The sequence below is a fragment of the Caloenas nicobarica genome, chromosome 8, assembly GCF_036013445.1.
Source record: "Caloenas nicobarica isolate bCalNic1 chromosome 8, bCalNic1.hap1, whole genome shotgun sequence".
NCBI lineage: Eukaryota > Metazoa > Chordata > Aves > Columbiformes > Columbidae > Caloenas > Caloenas nicobarica.
Window position 1 is genome coordinate 6617493 of NC_088252.1, and position 18372 is coordinate 6635864.

Below are 18372 nucleotides of genomic sequence, written 5' to 3' on the forward strand. Positions count from 1 at the left end.
AGCATTTCCACCACGCACCTTTATTCGCAGGCCATGGGGCTGCTGGTCAGGTGAGGAGGCTTTCTGTGATCACCGCTGGGGATTTTCCTCATGGGATTGGTTGGCTGGCTCCCCGTGCTGTGGAGCCAGCGGCTGCTTTACCTTCCTCTTCCCACCTGAGAGGTGGCCAAGGCTCCTTCTGCCTGCAGAGAGCTTTCTTGGACCCTTGCAGAGGTCCGTGGGTGGTGGTTTATGGACACGCTCCGGTTCAAATCTGGGTGGAAGGAGAAGACACCAGCATGACTCAAGGCACCCCAGTCCCTTTGCAGCTTGCACCACTCATCTGCTCACAGAGGCATTTGGCCATCGGTTTCCAAGTCAGAGCAGAGCACACCCCAGGCCTGTCCCGGGAAATGGCAGCTTTACAAACAAACAGAATTGTTTTCAAACATCCTTAGTACACACACAGCTGTAAGCGGCCATGATTTCAGCTCACACAGAGGAGGCAAAGGAGGTGACTGGACTGCAAACAGCTTCTCCCAAGAGAAGACCAACATTTCTGCTTGTCTGTAGGTACACAAATGTGTGCGTGTGGCACTGACATAGCTGTAACTGCAGAACATGAAACTAAGGAAATGCCTACTCACTCAAGGATATCGCCCAATTTATTAAATTTAAGAGATATTTGCTTCTAGGCAGATACACTTTTAGTAGTTTCCAGTTACCAAGTACCTCTTAGACACTTCATGAGGTGCTTTTGATGCATTACCTTGACTCCTGTAATCAGCCACTTCTGGAAGTGGACAGGGCTGAAGCACAAACCTTTTTCCTGCATCAGTTCAGTCTCAGGTGCTCACTCGAGATTAAACATCCACGTCACTGCGATGGGCTGTCTGTCTGCTTTGCTTGCTGTTAACCCTACCAACAGCTGCACAAATACAAGGCGATGGTAATTAATTAGCACAACACTTTGTAATGACAAACACCAAGGGTATTTCTGATTCCCTGCACTATTATGCCATGTCTTTTTGTGCATCTCTATGAGACAGAGAACGTTTAGCATACCTGCTTCGATGACCTGAGTCCAGTTCACCTTGTTTCCACACACATCACATCCATACAACTCTAGCAGTCGTTCCTCCAGATTACACGGGGCTGAATGCAGGCAAACTCCCATTGCCGACATCAGCATCAGCCCATTATAAACCTTGTAGCTCAATTCATGACTTCATTCCTCACGACTCCTGACCTGGCCTTTATCTGTGCCGTAACGAGGAAAAAGAAAGAAAACTCGAAACTCATCTTAAACGAAGAAGAAATAAAACTGCCCTGTAAATACAGATTTAAGTCTCCAGCCTTTTTATTTATACAAGGATTCAAAGAACATATTTCAACTTTAGATAAACAGTGCAAGAGAGTTACAAGTACCTTGGTAACAGAAAGAAATAGATAACTGTCCAGCTATGCCAATAAGTGAAATAATTCTTACTCCTGCAGATAGAAATGCATCTGTTTAAAGCAAAGGTGGACTTTAGATATTTTGCTATACCTTAGCCCCTACCAAGCCCACTGGAAAACAACAGGCAGTTTGTCATTTGTAAATGATAAGTAGCTGTGCTCTCAAAGCCTTTTGAGACCCTCGCCCTTAGTTAAAACATACACGTTATGGCACAAAAGAGCAGGCTGAAAGACACTTGGAAATCTACTATTTCTGGTTCTCCCCTTTCCAGGGACAGGGGTCCTTTTAAATATTTTTTTTCCTAGACCGCTACCCCCTGCCGCATCCCTGTGAAGCACGAGCCCTTCTCAAACCAGAACACCACAAATCACCATCTCAGTAACATCGAAGCACATGTTCCTCCTCAGCCACCCCTGTTCCCCAGAGCTCTCCATCCGCAGAACCAACCCACGGCAGCCGCCAGCCCCTGCTGTGGCCGCAGCCCTCGGCCCGCCACCACCACGGGGCTGGGGAGGTTTGTCACAAGGGTTTTGAGCAGGTGCTACCCCAGGAAATGTCATTTATAAGCACTGAAAGGCGCCCAGCCTGAGTGCAGGCTCGGGGCTTCTCTGGACCTGGGCTGACTGCAGCTTGTTGAGCTGTGCCAGCGGTTGTCCAGCTGTCGGTAACTGCTGTTTGCTTTAGGTTTGCTTAGCTTAGAGTGACACCGAGTCGATACCCTGGAGGGACTCGGCTGGTTTGGCTCCCCAGCAGAAGGTGGCATGGCCAAGCACAGCCCTGGCCACCGAATCGCAGCAGGTCGGGGAAACCACTGCAGGGTAACACAGACAACAGGAAAACCTGAATTAAGGAGGAACCGACAAAAAGCAGCAGCGTAGGAAGACTCTGAGAAAAGGTATAAAAATAAACCCAAGCGGCCCCAGGGCTGAGGAGGGAGGACGCATCAACACCATGTGCCTCCTGGCAAAGAGGGGGTAGAGCCCTGGCACTGCCAGAACCGTGCAGACCTGAGGCTGCCGCTGACCCAGCCCCAGTTCGGCTCCGGGAGGGCTGACCCAGCTGCCCTCGGGACCAGAGGGATGCTGAGGTGGGAGCTCAGCCCCAGACAAAGGGGGAAAGCATCAGGAAGGGGCTTCTCCTGTGTAACAGTTTTTACTGTATCCTTGAGGCTTTGCCTTATTCATTTGGACTACTGGGTTTTATTAGTGTAACAGGGCCAATAATTTGGGCTACTAAATTGTTCAAGTATTAACCGGACAATCAGAATATCCTTGGCGTGCCGTTTAAGGTGTGTTGCCCACAGGGCCTGTAAGAAGCTTTTGAGGGTAATAGGCTGATAGCAAACGCTAACTGCACAGAGGTGGAAACGACAAGGACTTTCCTTTCAATCTCCCATTCTGCAAAGCAAAACATTGATCTTGGCAGTCATGTGTTAAAACCCCAATTCAACCCAACTGTTTTTTGAAGAGAGTACAATGTTTTAATGACCCTCTCCTCCCCTCTTTTTTTTTTTTTTTTTCCTTCAGATATAAAGTTTCTGCAGGATTGGTTGTGGGGATTTCTGTAACTGAAGGCTAAATTTGTATTGGCAATTCTGGTTTAAAAAAAAAAAAAAAGAAAGAAAAAAAAGACAGGAACTCTTTAGAGCAGTATAATGTGGAACTTGCCTTATTTCTAGAAGTAAACAAATCTGTATAAATCCATGATTTATGATTTATCCATTTATCCATGATTTATCCACTCCTGCATTTTGATGGGTCTAGTGGTGCTGTCTGTCCAATGTCCAGCATCCTGGCTTTCATTTCTGAAACCCTACCAGATTAGATCAGAAGGTGGCGAGTATAAGGCAGGAAGGACCAAGTCAGTAACATCAGTCACTGTGACTTGGAGTAGCCAGTCAAAGCTGGCCTAAAATCTCTGCTTAATTATTAACAGATGAACCATGAACATCGTTACCTGGCCCCAGGATAAGGTGGGCAGAAGCTTCTGCTGCCTCTGTGGGACCCCCCCGGGAAAGCAATAAGCTCCCCACGTGCCCACCTGTGCCAGCTTTCGGCATTACCTTGCTCATGGTCTTCTTTTCCCTTAAATCGCACATTCTAGAAACTGCTAATGTTATTTTTTTCCCCCTTTCTTAGAAAACAGCCAAACCTCAACCCCATAGTGTTTGTTCAGCCCAAAGACACGTTTCCTCTAGCACGAGAGAAGAGAAATGCTCAAACACGTGCTGTGCAGACCAGCCAAGGAGAAGATAGATCCACCTCTGACCTCCCTCTCGCCCACAGTACGAACACATTTGAAACTCAAACCTGACCCCATATGAATGAAGCCCAGCTCCTGGGCGTGCTCTTGGCCCAACTGGTCACAGTGATGGTGCTGTATCTAAAACATCTGCTAAACCTACATCTCCAGCTGATGCTTGCCAAACCTGTGAGGTACAGAAGTCTCCAGAAGCCCTGAAGCACACAGTCCAACAAACACAGACACTCCTACAGCTACGTGAGGATATTTATATCTTTTGCCAACCACCCCCAGTCTCAAAACCTGGCATAGAGTCTGCCCCACCAAGCTTTTGGGGTTAGGACAGCCGCTTGTGTGACCCAGAGGCTGGTGCGTGGTGAGATGGGGAAAGGATAGGGAAAGTAGGGATTCACTACAATGCAACAGGGACAAACATCGGAATAAAAAAAATATCCTAAACAAAACATGTCCTGTCCCCACATCCTCCCCAGCATGTGCTACCCTGAGCCAGTCTCCCGGGTAGAGACACTGCACAGGGCTAAGCGCCACCTGCCCCCTCTGCCCTAAGGCAGCTGCCCAGGGCGGTCACTCCCGGTGGGGGCTCCTACAACCAGTCACAATGCTCCAGGTAGTACAAAGTCCCTGGTTGTTCTTATTACCAAAAACCAAAAGGGATTCCCATCCATGGCTAGGGCCGGAGGAGGAGGAGGCAGCACAACTGTCTGTCAAGCAGAGAATCCCACTGTGCGTATTTCCATCTCTCTGTTACCTACGCAGGTACTGCACTGCAGGTAGAAATCGGACCATTATCACTTGGGTAAAAAATGGCTTTCCAACTAGCATGCAAAGAAAAAATACCCCAAACCCCAACCCCTAACACTCATTCCCAGTCACTTAGATGTAGGAGACCTACATTTCAAACTGTTGTCAGCTACGAGCTCTAGTCAAGAAACCCATTTATGACCTTTCCAAAGAAAAAGGGAGTTCTGCGTTTTTGGGTCCAACAGCCACTGCCAAACTGTTTCAGTTCAACCCATCAAACCCGCTCACGTTCCTACGTACGCCGTTGGAAGCACAGGGCTGTCTCTGCCTGCCTGGGAAGTACAGAGGAAAAAACCGCAAAGAGCCCCTGAATGCAGCACTAAGCAGCGCTGACCACCTCAGTCTCTCCGCCTTACGAAGCGGTGTTGCTCCCGTCATGCTTTCGGCAGCGGGACGGTAACAGCGCTCCGGCCAGTGGCTGGGTAACAACATCAGGGCAATTAATTGCATATTCCACTGGAGGCAGCAACAGAGCTGCCCTGGGAAGGGCCGGCTGGGGTGGCCCCTGGAGGCCTCTCTGCAAAGGCTTTTTTAAGCCCCGAGAGCCAGTTTGTGGCAATAACAAAAGTAAAACAATGAGGTACGGAAAGAAGGGCCCAGCATTGGGGAAGAGACCAAGAATGAAGAAAACAGCTCGAGCACTGCCAGAAATAGCAAACAACTGAAACCTTTTTCTCTTCCCTCTTTTTTTTTTTCCTTTTTTTTTTTTCCCCCTTTTTTTTTTTTTTTTGCCAAGGTGAATTAAATATGTCCATTCGTTGGTTGGTTGGTTTTGGCAAAGTGAAGCCCTCGGGCACAGTCTCTTTCCTGGCTGTGCTAGTGAGTTACCGCCACAAGTGCTGTGCGGCAATGAAAGCCACCGAGAGGAGGAGGAGGAAGGCAGAAGGCAAAGATCTGCTGCTGGCCCCACTGATGCCGTGTCCAGACTGCTTAGGAATAGCGTGTATTTCTGGCTGCCTGGTGCTGGGGCTCTTAGAAAGTCTTTTGCCGCAGACGTCGTCAGGACAGCTGTCACCGCTCCCGGAGCCGCTCATGTCGTCACCTGCGCAGAGACAAACACGGAGTGAGCCCCGATTGCCTTCCTCATGGCGGTGATGTCCCTTGCTGTAACCCTGAGGAGCTCAGCCACCAGCTCTGGCCCCAGCCACCTCCTCCTCTCTGCATCTCTCACTAGGGGATGTGAGCCCATTCCTGATCTCCAGCCGACTGCAGCAGCTGGAAACCTCCAGAGCAGACTGGAGCAGTGGCCCCATCAGCAGGGCTGGGCTGGGACTGGGGACACCACCCGAGGTTCCAGCAAGGCACCGAGAGCAGCACAGCCCCCAGCCACCCTGCAGAAAGTCAGCTGCACTTGAACAGACCTTCTGCAGCCCTGAGCCAAAAGGCAGGAGGACACCACAACCCGTCTCTGCCCTCAGGGCCCAGCTGTGGGTCTGCACAGATCCCACCCAGCCCCTCTTGCCTGCTGCAGACCTCGCCGGTTCTGCTAAACTCACTTGCGTCTTGGAAATCCACGTCGTTTCCGATGTTAGCATTGCCCAGTCGGTTTGTCATGATCTTTAGCTGCATGATTTGCTGGCGAATGGTCATATCTGGCTTGGTGATGTCCACCTCCACCTCCGGGTTGTTAATCTGATTAGCTAAGCCGTCCCCCATCACTTCAGGTAGGTAACTGTGAAGAAAGGCGACAGGTTTAGATGTCTCCCCCCAGCTAAGCTCACCTCCCCTCATTACAGACACCAGTGATAATCCAGCCTCTCTGAACCCCAGAGAATCGGCAGTCGGTGGCGCTGGCTTGTCAAACAGCCTCCATACACTGATGTTTGCTGCGAGGTAGCCAGCTCCAGGGATGGCTGAGCCGTGCTGCCATGGCCAGGCCCCACCAGAGCCTGGGGCTCGCCCTGAGGCCACCTCAGCTTGCAAGAGGCAGCTGGTGGCCTCACGGCAGCACCGTCCTGGCATGGGAGGGGTTTCCTGCAGGAAAGGTGTGTGCGAGACTGGGCGGGTGTCTCAGGTACCTGTGGAGCCACCGTGACACCCCCTATGGAAAAGCTCTGTCCATCTGGGAGGCTGAGGAGCACATTCATCCCTGCGCTGGTTAAACCCTGGGGGAACTGACATCCTGGACAACTGAATATCCCCAGCTCAGTACGACCAGACAGGCCCTCAGGGAAGCTTCAATTAACTGGGAGCTGTCAACCAGCAACCAGAGCCGTGCTACTCCCTTTGGCAGTGCCCTGGCCTGTCCGCTCCTGCAGAAATGCATCACTGCTGGCAACGACACGAAACATGGAAGAAACGAAGGCACCAGCGCCAGCAGAGACCAGCCCAGCAGGTCCACGCAGAGGAGAAAGGTGCACGTCCAGCAGCTGCCTGTCTGCCCTCACAGCCATCCTTAAGCCATCAGCCAGGGGTGGGAGGTGTTTCTGCAGCTGTTTGGTGTCACCCTGGTGCCTCCTCTCATGAGTAAACAGCATTCCAGAGCAGGCAGATAGAGAGAGACACGTAAGCAACTCTCAGCAACAGCTCTGGAGTTTTTAAGGTAAATCTAGCCCTTCTGCCTTTTGAGTGCATGTAGAATTGCAAAACTGCTTCATTTGTACAAAACTACAGTTATTTCACGGTGAATGCATTCCAATGCTTAAACCCTCCAACGCACAGCAAAATGACAACAGGCTTGACATTCCTAGGTATCAGTTTTTCAGGAAACACACCACTTCTGTGGACAGGGACAGACGTTTTGCTCAGTTGGAAGAAATGAGGCTGGCTGAGGTGATGTATAAGCACTTTTAACCAAATCCTCCCTCTCCCACCCCAGAAGGATGCTATTCTGGCACCCTGACACTCTCCATACCTGCCCTTAGTCATCCCATTCCAACACTTGTCATCTGCCGCTGAGCTGGACATGACTTTTTTGCTGCACAGGCTGCCGGGCAGGGTGATCCAGTAAGTCTTGAGAGCTGTCAGATTCCCTTTGGCGTCTAAAACCTGCAAACAAAGAGGATGCTCAGTGCCATGAGAGCTCCGGGGTGCCCCAGGGCTCTGGAAAGGCCAAGGATTCTGCCTGTTTTTTTTTCTATTTTACCATTACAAAGTCTGGTTTTATGCAGACAGGGATGTGTCACCACACTTCCCCTAATGACCAACCGTCAACCCAAGCACCCAAGGCTGAAGGTTACATGCTAAGGACTGTTCTGGTACCGTAAGATTTAACCAGAAGATCATTTTCTGGGCCATGAGGGCAATGCCGAGAAGGAGCCTTGGTGGGAGCCAGCAGGGTGTGATGGGCAGGTGTCTGTGAGTGAGTATCCTCTGAAGTGTGGACCATGGCAGATCTCGCAGCCCATCATCCATAGAATCCAAAATCTCCATGGAGGAGGACCTCCGGCCCCAGTATCCAGGCTGAACTGCCTGAGGCTGAATGACACCAATGGCAAGGAGCCTTCTCAGGTAAGTTTGGCACCAAATCCCTGAGACCTTAACCCTGTGATGAGGCAAGATCGGATCTGCTGAGGTCACACCAGCACTTGCTGATCTGATCTTCTACAGCAAAGGTGATTCAGCAACCTATGAGGTGTTCTGCCCCGAGCTGCAGGACCTAGCGCTGTGCTGGACAGGCTCTCAGGGCTCCCACAGCTCCCAGGGCCCCTGGGGAAGGGGCGCACCAGCATGTCAGCCCTGGCACGCCGGCGGGGAGCGAGCTTCGGAGGCAAACTCACCAGCATCTCCAGTGCTTGCAAAGAGGATTTTGCTTCCAACGCCACCTTCACCCGCCTTTTCTTGTCCTCGCTGCTGGAGCCTTTTGTGCTGATTTTGGGGTTTCCACAGCCTTGGAAAACCTGAAAAACAAACGAAACTCTTTATGCTATGTTTTGATACTATTTCTTTAATTAATTAGCAGTCCACAGTTATGTGTGGTGGTTTTCTTTTTTTTCTTCTTAAGTATGTTTATCTTTCCTACCAGCAAGATCTCCGAGATCCTGGCTTAGTTTCTGGTCAGGTTACTCTTGTGCCAGGATTTGTTTTCAGCACACTGTTACTGGTTTTGGTTGCTGCTATCAAGCAAAATGTTCAGCTCTAACACAAAATTAGCATATGCTTTTGGATGAATCACCAATGTTGATATTAAATTACTTCTAACAATTTCATCTGCTCCTATTATGACTGAAAAATAAAACTCCGGGAAGAACAAGATGGGAGCTGCCCACACTCATCACACCAGCGGCATGGGCTTCAAGACTGCAGAGCGTGTGAGCCTCATTGATCTGGACAACAGACTGAGGTGGGATTACCACAATGACCCCTGCGATCAGCAGCCACACACGGCAAACAAATGCCCCCTCTGACCAGGGGAGTGCAAAGACAATTAGTAATTCTGTCACAATCTGGCAGGTTGCATGTTTCGGGGCAAATGCAGAAGATGAACTGATTTGGTCCCTACCTTTGGGTACCTCCTATCATCCCAGCTATCTGCCCAGAACCCTTTCTAGCCAAAGGAGAGCAGAAGCACTTTGAAGATACAAATTCCAGGTTCTGTTTCTCCCAGTCTCTGCACGACCAGTCCAGACAGCAACATCTCCGCTGCAGGCAGCCAGTGCTCAGGCACCTGAGCCTTGCCGTGGCTGGTGCAAGGAGGGCTCGGGGACCCAGGTTTGAGAAAGCGTCAAAGGTCAGGAGGGCCTTTGCACTGTCGGTTTGATTTGGGAAACACCGGCCTTCACAAAGAAAGCCACCTGATTTCAAAAGATGGCCTCAAGCTTGTTGAGATTCCCAGGGTGCTGTCAGAAGCTATTGATAAATCTGACTTTGCATGGTGAAATCAAGACCTCAGACAGAAATGTTGCTAACACAGCTTGTGCCGGCTGCTGAATGCTTTTGCTAGTGGATCCTGACAGCTTCATCTTGACAAGAGTCCCTTCAGTGACAGTGGGTCTCCTTGGTGTGTCCAAAGGACATTCAGCCTGGAAAGCTGCCTTCTGAGGTGCACCGCCCTGCCAACCAGATGGGTCCAAGAGTCTATGGCAGTTCGGCACCAAACTAGTTCGTTCATGTCTCCTTTGCTCAGTGCAAAAAACCCCACCTGTGAAAACTGCAGGTAGAGCATTTTCAATTTGGTTCTACCAAAATAAAACCAATTCGGTTTTACCGCTGTATCTTTCTTATTGGCCTATTACTGTTATTACCAGGAGACAACTCTTTCAGGAGGTAAAAGGCCTGGGAGGTCTCCAGGAGAACGCCTCTGGTAGCAGCTCCAGCACAGTATGGTACCAGGACGATCCTCTTGCCAGTCCAAGGGCTTTATGTGAGCAACGCCCATTTTTGATGGAGAGAACATGTTTCCTGCAGACTGAGATGATTTATAGCCTCTTGCGTAACGACAGCAAATAGGTGTTTGCAGCTTTCGATAGCTCCTGCTGCCTGAAATCCATCTGAGAGCCACAGGGAGTGAGGAGGAGTGCGAGGAAGCAGGGGAGAGTGCTCCATGGTGCAGGAACACAAGGTTCTGTACCAAAATTGTTTCCTTCCAGTTTTTCCCCAGAAAGAGCAATATGCAGCTCCTGAGCTCTGCTACCAGTGCCACCAGCAAAGACTGCCACATTCACCTGGTCACCAGATCATGCTGAGAAGCTTATAAAACATGTTTGGTTGCTCCAGTCAAACACCAATTAGACTATTTACTCCTTTTTGATTTTACCAGATTTACTATATGCCCCTTGGAAACACCTTTCTTTGCAGATGTTTTCATGTTTTCCCACATCATGGGCTTGCTTTTATGTGGACAATCTCAATCTCGCTTAACAAGAGAAGAAAGAATATGGCCTATCATGTCAGACAAGAAACCTAAACGAGGGCTTGGACGCACGGTCATGTTAGTGCTGTGATGTGTGCCAGTAAATTCCTGCTCAGCTAAGCAAGGCTTTTGGCCCTTCCCTTCTCTAAGACCTAGCTGGGACCTGCCCTGCACCTTTCGTCTGCATTTCTGCCCTGACTGTGGGATAGCTGCAGGACTTGGGGAATGTCTGGGCAAAAAGCAGAACCCCTGGAGGGCTGGTTTTGTTCCCAAAGCTTCTCTCACCTGCAGCTGTAGAGCTGATTGTGGTTAACTAGATAAACAGACTAAAAATAGAGGACCAACAGAGGAAAGCTTCGTGATATGCTTCTTGAAAGACAGGTGAGCATTCCGAGAGCCTGTTCTGTACTCTCCAGATGGACTGCCAGATTGCCGCTCTGTCCCACAGATACGACTTGCTAGCCCAGGGTTTCCACTACAGAACATCACCCCAGGGCAGGTGAAAGCAGCTGCCTTCTGTCACTGGGGACTGTGCACTTTCTGTAAATGCCTCAGCTCAGCCAAAATACTTCAGGGCTCTTCAGACAGAGTCACCTGACAGCAAGTGGCATCACAGTCACTGCATGCACAGTCCACGTCGTGTGTCTGTACCTAAAGGAGGCTGCCTGGAGGTGGCAGGGAGGAATATCTGAAAACACTTGAGATGATTTTTTCCTGTGTAAAAGATGGGCGGTTTCCTGTCATTAAAAGAGTGATCTTTTTCGTCCTTCATCTCCTCTAGTTCAGTTGAATATTAAGCACAAGAAACATTTGGTCCTGGCAGTTACACACAGTGTATCCTCTGCTCACGCACTTACCTTGGCTGTGATGGAGTCTTTGTTTTCTTGCAAGTTAGAAATAGCTTCAGCAATCCTCATGTGAATAGTCCCTATTACAGTGTCTACGTTGTATGGTCCATTGATCCGATCAGCCACTACGACCAGGGAATCTAGTGAAACAAGACAGAGACATCCTCTGATCAGATGTTGTATGACTTCAGTTAAAGCTCATGCTCATGCCGGGCAGGATAAGCTGTTGGTCTCTTCAGGCTTGTTGGGAGACATCTCTCCATTTTCACACTGCCCAAGTGCACACTTGCTGTCCCATCCCAGCACACAGGCACAGCCACCCTCAGTGGCAGATGAACAGATGTCACCTCCTGCAAAAGGTACATGAAACCTGTATTCTCCCAAAGTGACCAACATTTCCTGGGGTGCTACAGGAAGGAAAAATGGAAAACGGTGCAGAAATATTAAGTAATGCATAGCAATACTTGGCCCTAACCCTCCTAACTCATTGCATGTCTTCAGCAAAGCACTGCAGCCAGCAGAAAGGGGGAGGACTGAGGTCAGCAAAGTGCCAAAGGTACTGGACATGAGCAATAGCTTCAGTGGCACTGAAGGGGCGAGAAAAGGAGTATTTCTCACCATCACTTCTGGAAAGATAACACATGACCAGTTAGGGAAATATCAGGCTATAAAGGCAAAGACGTAGGCCAAAATGCCCACAAGTAAACTGGTAACCAGGACAGGGAGTGACTGAGGGGTGTCTCTTGCTCTCAGCTCCTCTTACCTTGGAAAGCTCTGCTGTCCGAATGCTCCTGCCCGGATGGCTGCTCTGGGACCGTGCTTGCCTTACAAAAAAAATTACCACCCTCTGCCCACCTCCAGAGCTGTTTCTCAGTGCTCCAGCGGGGTTTGAGGCAAGGACAACCTATCTGCTCACAGGGTTCGGGGCACTGGGGAATGCCACTGCAGAGGAAGGCGGACATCCTCGGTGTTCAGCAAGATTTAAACAGGATCTCAGGGCAGAGCCAAAACTGGGTTTGGACATCAAAAATGGGATCTTAACCAGGTCAAAAATTGTAATTCTGAAAGTCACTGCTACACTGCCGCTGCCTCAGTTTCCTACCATTTGTGCTTTAGTAGCCTGGGGGCCAGGCCATACATAAGATTCATCAGCATGTAGGGAGCTAGCATTCAGTTACGTGTGACCTCAGATGGCTGCAGTGGGGTCTGCACCTCCCAGGACACATCAAAAACCTTCTGGCCGGACAAGGGGTCCCGCAGAGCACTGGCGTGGCCCATGCTCATCTGGAACAGAAAGTGCTTCACATTCCTGTGGCCTTGCCACGTGCAAATAAACAACTGTGATGGCTTTGTGCTGGTTCTTCTCTATATGAAGAGGGTCAAATCCCAGGGTCTAGGTTGGAGAACTGCACTATTCATAATTTGAGTGATTAATTAGGAGTGATTAATTCTTCTGCCCTAAATCCTGAGACCTCACCCATCAGCCTGGCAGAAGACTGTCACAGCAGATGGTGCGATGCTGCAGAAAAGCTTATTCAGCAAGAGTTTGCACTGCCGACGTTATTGATGACTGATGAAACCACCAGGTGAATCACACCCGGCAGTTCAACAGAATATCAGTAGAACACATCCTTCAACCCACAGTGCACATGTGCCACCCGTGATACCAGTTTAAAGGACTGACGCTCATCTTTGAGCCACACAGCACATTCCTTGCGAGCAGGAGTGCGCCCAGCTGGGGCACAACCACAGACCACTGCCACCCCAAACCTGCTGGGACAGCGTTCCATCTCCTGCCTGGGCAAGGCAGCAAGACCTGGCAGAACCCCTCCCTGTGACTTCCACGAGGTCTGGGTGAGGTTGTGCAAAGCACTAGGTCCACAGGGGACACAGTAGATTAATAATGAAGGCCTGATGCTGAGCCCACTGTTGTCAATTTAACAGCACGCTCAGTCCTGGCAAGTGTGTTCTCTCTGCTGGTACAGGATCGATGTTCGGACCTTGACGGCTCTCAGAGCACGGCCAAGCCAGGCAAAGACTCAATGAGGGACAGCACAAACCCACAGAAGATACCAGATCATGCCCACGGGACTCGCAGTCTGAAAGCAGGTCCAGCCTGCGGGGAGCGAGGGTGACAGTCAAACAACTGGAAGGGCTCAAACCTCAGCCAGTCAGGAACGTAGACCACAAAATACTCTTTGCTCAGGTCTATAGCACAGGATATAACAACATGCAAACTCACAGCTCGGAAACATTATGTACTTATTTTCAGCACTTAAAAAAAAAGAAAAAAGATGTTGCTGTTTAGCTTAAGCAAGAATGGAAACAAGGGCCACGGTTTCCAAGTTAATGTGCTCTCTTTTCCTGCAACACAGTCCTAAGGCAGCATTGATTTCTAAAGCTAAACATGCCACACAAGGGGGTAATATTTTTTTTTTTCTTTTCGTATTCTGGGAAATAACATCTCCTGTAACAATAAAGAGCTTGCAGTTTTACTTTGCTGCCACTCAGGGGCTGCGGTGTCATCTTTGAGACTGCATCTTCCAAGCAATTTTAGCTTGCAGAGGCACCGATGTCGAGATACAACTTAAATCAAAGGCTGCACCCCCAAATTATTGATAAATTGTGTTTGAACCACTTACTATAAAAATGTCCCTTAATTTGACCTGCCCTAATTTGTCAAATTGAAAGAGTAACTCTGTGTTTAGTGTAACAAAATCCTCTCCAGCTACATGGAAGGGCCTGGGGAAGTGTGAAGAGTAGACATTGTCAGTGAACTGCTGCCTTTGACCCTATGTCTTGCTGCAGTCCTTGATCAAATTGTGACCTCTGACACTAAAATGTAAAACTGCAATTTGAAAGAAGCTCCAATTTCTTCCGAGCCATCACCCCTTGACGGTGTCTCTTGGGGGAGCGGAAGCCAGAATAAGTGCAAAATGCATCTGGAATTGCCTCCCTGTCAATCAAAGAGAGCTGTACACTGACCTTTCAGGAGACGGTCGTCATCCTGCCAGGAGAGCAGTGACAGGAACAGTTGGCTTGCTCTGCTCAGAAAGGCCAAAGCACCATCAAAGTCCTGGTGTAAACCCTCGGGGAAGGGGAGCAGCGTCCTGAGCCACCCTCTTGGGGAGAGTTTCCAATTAGCTGCCGTAAGTTGCCACCGGGTTCGTTAGCCCCCGGCACGAGGGGGCAGCTGGCCATCGCACCTCACTGAGCACTGGCCTCCCTGTGCAGTGGTTCACTGTGTATTTTGCGATGTCCCTTGACAGGCAGATGACACTCCTGGAACTTCAGTGGGATTTTTCTGGTTAACGCCACCACACATGAACCCTGAGCCAGCCTGCCAGGCTGCAGCTGGCTAGCGTGCTGGCAGCCTTGCTGGCCAGGCAGCGTGTGCCAAGGCAAGGGAAAAGGCCAAGCCCAAAGCTCGTCTCCTCTGGTGTGCCTGCCCTTCCATCAGCCCAGACAAACATCAAGGCTCCCTCAGGTCTCAGATCACTCCAGGCCTAAATGTACAACCTGGGAGAGCAAGAGGAGTGTGCTGGGTGATGCTGTGGGCACAACGAGGAGTGAGAGCTTCACCAAAGCAAACCACCTCCTCGATGGGCTGCGGATGGGGAGGGGATGTGCGCTGCAACACAAACGCACCGTTTTGTAAACAGAGACTCTCACCAGCCTCAACCCATGTCCATCAGCTCCACAAGCCACTCTCAGCAACAGTTCACGTTTAAACCAGGAGCCATGGGCTCCGGAAAAACAGCTGACACATGAGGTCTCTTAAAAGAGATACCTGGGTCTGATCAGGCAATGCAGAATTTCCTGCAGAAATGCCTGGTTGAAGTTCTCCAGCCTGTGTTTCACTGGAGATCAGACTACACTGTCACAGTGATATTTCTGGCTTTAAACTCAATGAAATAGACACCTCTATACACATACAACGCACTTTAAAATATCTGTCATCTTAGCTTAGCGACAAAGTAAAAAAAAAATGAACTCTCATTTAAAATACAAGTCTAATTTTTCCATTCTTGGTGATGCCTGTAACTTCTCCCTCCCCATGGATTTAAGATACCTCTTTATGTTTAGAAGTACATGACCGATCCCTTTGCTCTCCACCCATGGAAATGGTTCATGGCTTCATGTCTCTAGTCAATCTCCCAAGGCGAGTACTTCTCCTCTGCTCGCACAAGTGCTCAGGTATGGATGAGGAGGCAGCTCTGACAGAGTACACGTGGCCAGGTCTGCCCCTAAGCTTCAACACTTGAGAGGGAAGGAAGAATTACTAGCACGCAAAGTGTAGGCAATCCCAATTGAGGCACGGGCAAGATGAAAACTCTTCAAGCCCTTGTTAGCCAGCCCAGCAGCGTTCTTTCGAATGGTATGAAAGCCTAGCAAAATGTCCTGCAATAGCTTCTAGGTGTGAGATCACAAACAGAGAAACTGTAGTGTAAAAGGGCCTTCCATAGTCCCTTCTTCACGGACAAACCCTGACTCAGGGGGTTCAAGAAGTGCCACAAGAGGCAGCTGTGCTGCAGCAGAGGAAGGCCATCTTACCCATCAGGTACTTCCACTCGGTGTTGAGGTCCGCTTGGTTGGCCAGGCAGCCCTTCACCACGTTCAGGCAGTAGTTGTTGCAGGGTTTCACGCTGGACATGCCCCGGCAGTGTGGGCAGTACATCAGCTTCATGATGGCGCGGGTGCATTCGTGGCTGAGAGGGACCTGGGGGAGACAGATGGGAGTCAGGCACACAGGCTGGCTGGGGGGCAGGGGGCCAACTCCCTCCTTCCCTGGGCTGAAGGAGGTTGGTATGATCTGAAAGGCAGCAGGGGTCTCCACGCTGCCCCTATCGCCGCCTCTTCTTCCCCCCACCCTTCCTTGGATGTCACCCTTGTCAGAGGGATGGGACCCCCGAGGCAACTGCTAGTTCCTCGGGCTGTGTTTAAACCCAGAGTTCTGAGAAAAACCCAGATGTGAGCACCATCCCTATTCCAGCCAGGTCTGGTAGCACAAGGACAGCCTGGGCTGCCTGCTGGCTATAGCTGTGACCCTGACGCATGGCACACATGTGCCCTGGCACCTCTGCAACCAGCACCACCACTGTGCCCTTCCTGCAGGGAGGGTTTGTTGTCACCACCTGGCAGATGCAGGTGTCCCACCATAAACTGCATCTCCAGCTTCCTGGGGGGACGCACAGTGGGGGCCTGGACACGGAAAGCTCTCAGCTGGCGTCTTTGGAAAGAAGAATGGTGTTGGGGGAAGACTTGAACAATTCCAAAAATACAGGCAGTTGAGAGCACTTGACGTGGGGACGTGACCACATGGGGACGTCACCGCAGGCAGCCGGTGAAGGGGCCAACACACGCTGTGCCAGCGGCTCACAGGCTCTGCATGAGCAGCCGATGCTTCACAGAGGTGACTCTGAAGGGGGCTTTGCCACCTTTAATTAAACTACACTGGTCGCATAAGCACAGAACCAGAGAGGGTGCAGAGCAGGGTGGCAGCCTCTGCAGTATGTCACCGTCCTCCCAGACCACCAGCCAAGGGACAGTGTCCCCCTCCGACTGCCACAGGCCAAGGGCTGTCTGTGTAAGCTGGGGGATGAATAACAACCGGGCAGACCCTGCAGAGATGTTGGCAGAGCTCAGCGCTCCCCTGTCTTATTGCCGAAGTGCTTTCTCCTTTGTGGTCTTTTTCCATCTTTGCTCAGATCCATTTGCAACTCCCTTGTCATTCTTTTAAAATCATTTACAAAAATAAACAGAAGTGTCTGCGTGCAAGTCTCCCTTGGTACCCAGGTACTTGGCACTCACAAGGAGCCCAAAGGGGAATAAGGGATGGAAGGGGCAAATTTCAACATGGAAAAATCCCTGAGCCTCAAGCTGCAGCTGCGACGCTGAGAACTGCCCCAAACTCTTTATTACTTGTGAAAAATACTTTCAACATGGCCTCTTAACTTTCTTCTGTGGGACTCCAGAAAGATTCAGTTCTGAGGTACCCTGAGGAGAACGTGAACATGCTGAGCCCACTATCAGAGGCTGAGAGAGAAAATCCCTAAGCTTCCCCTCTCCTGAAACTGCATGCATGGTAGCACCTCACTTCCAGTCAGCCTTGGGAAATAGATGTTGGATGGTGCTGGGGCAGGGAGGAATGCATTAAAATAACCTCGTGAGAACCTTCTTCAGGACCAGGACAAAAATTTCTAGGTCTCAGAGAGAGAAGCCAAATGGAGACGGCTTCCTTCGCTGCCTCAGCAGCCAGAACAAGCCCTGTAATCCCTGCGGATTAAACGCTGTGGCCCACCGTGGCCGGAGGGGCTGAGCTGTGCAGAGAACACCAGGCAGGCCAGGGCCTGGCTCTGCTCTCCGGGTGAGCTCTCTGCCTCCTTTCTGGGACAATTCCTGCAGAGAGGAGCCATTGCCTGGCTGCCGTGCGGCTCTGCCGCCAGGAGATGGAGGCTTTGTCCCGCCGCATCGCATGCTCCATCCCCGGGAGCGGTCGGTGAAGGCATCGCTGCCTCTTGCCTTGGTGATCTGAGATGGGGTGGAACAAAGCAGAGGGACAGGCAAACAAAAGAAGAGTTTATTTTTCATCTCGGCGTTTAAATAACCATGACTGAATAGTGACCGAAGAGACAACAGGTAAGTGCACGCTGAACACTAACACAGGCTGCAGCTGAAGACCTTCCGAAATCAGAACATTTACACAGACACTGGGAGATGCAGCTGGGAATGGAGCTGCGACCTCTCCGTCCCAGGCAGGGCGTTCACGAACATGAATTATACAGTGAAGCCCCAAAGAGAGCATGTAACCTCTGCACGCAACCAGGTCCTGAACACAACTCTGTCTCCGTGTTTTACTGGCACACCCCGTCCTGTTCATCCCGGCTTGTCCAGCCGCGGTCGTGGAGCACTGGAACCTCACACGGCACCCACCGCGCTGCAGCATTCGGGGAGCTCTGGCACAAATGAGCCCTGAAACGTGAGACCTTCCCCAGTCCTGATGGGAGCCAGGGAGCAGCCGGATGGTTTGCCTGCACCCATGTACATCCGCGGTTGCACGGCGCAGGCCTGTGGAGTGGAAGGAGCGAAAGGGCTTTGGCTGGAACGGGGGAGCGCAAGAAACACCCCTGGGGAGTGTGGACCAGCCATCCAGTGCAGGGAGGAGAGCCACCAGCAGCCAAAAAACAAAGCTATTTGCTACCCTGCCAGAGCCCATGTGGGACACAGAGAGA

The 18372-nt window shown here is 50.7% G+C and overlaps 1 protein-coding gene across 1 annotated transcript in view; it reads right to left on the reverse strand.

The window, feature by feature from the left end:
- Positions 1 to 1321: 1321 nt before the first annotated feature.
- Positions 1322 to 18372, reverse strand: part of GPC1 (glypican 1) — a 204968-nt gene continuing 187917 nt past the window's right edge. The window contains exons 4-9 of the mRNA XM_065640101.1: positions 15695 to 15860; positions 11150 to 11280; positions 8221 to 8340; positions 7356 to 7489; positions 5998 to 6173; positions 1322 to 5543 (exon numbers count right to left, since the gene is read on the reverse strand). Of these exons, the coding sequence (XP_065496173.1) occupies positions 5326 to 5543; positions 5998 to 6173; positions 7356 to 7489; positions 8221 to 8340; positions 11150 to 11280; positions 15695 to 15860 (945 nt within the window). The 3' untranslated portion in view covers positions 1322 to 5325. The remainder of the gene's footprint in view (positions 5544 to 5997; positions 6174 to 7355; positions 7490 to 8220; positions 8341 to 11149; positions 11281 to 15694; positions 15861 to 18372) is intronic.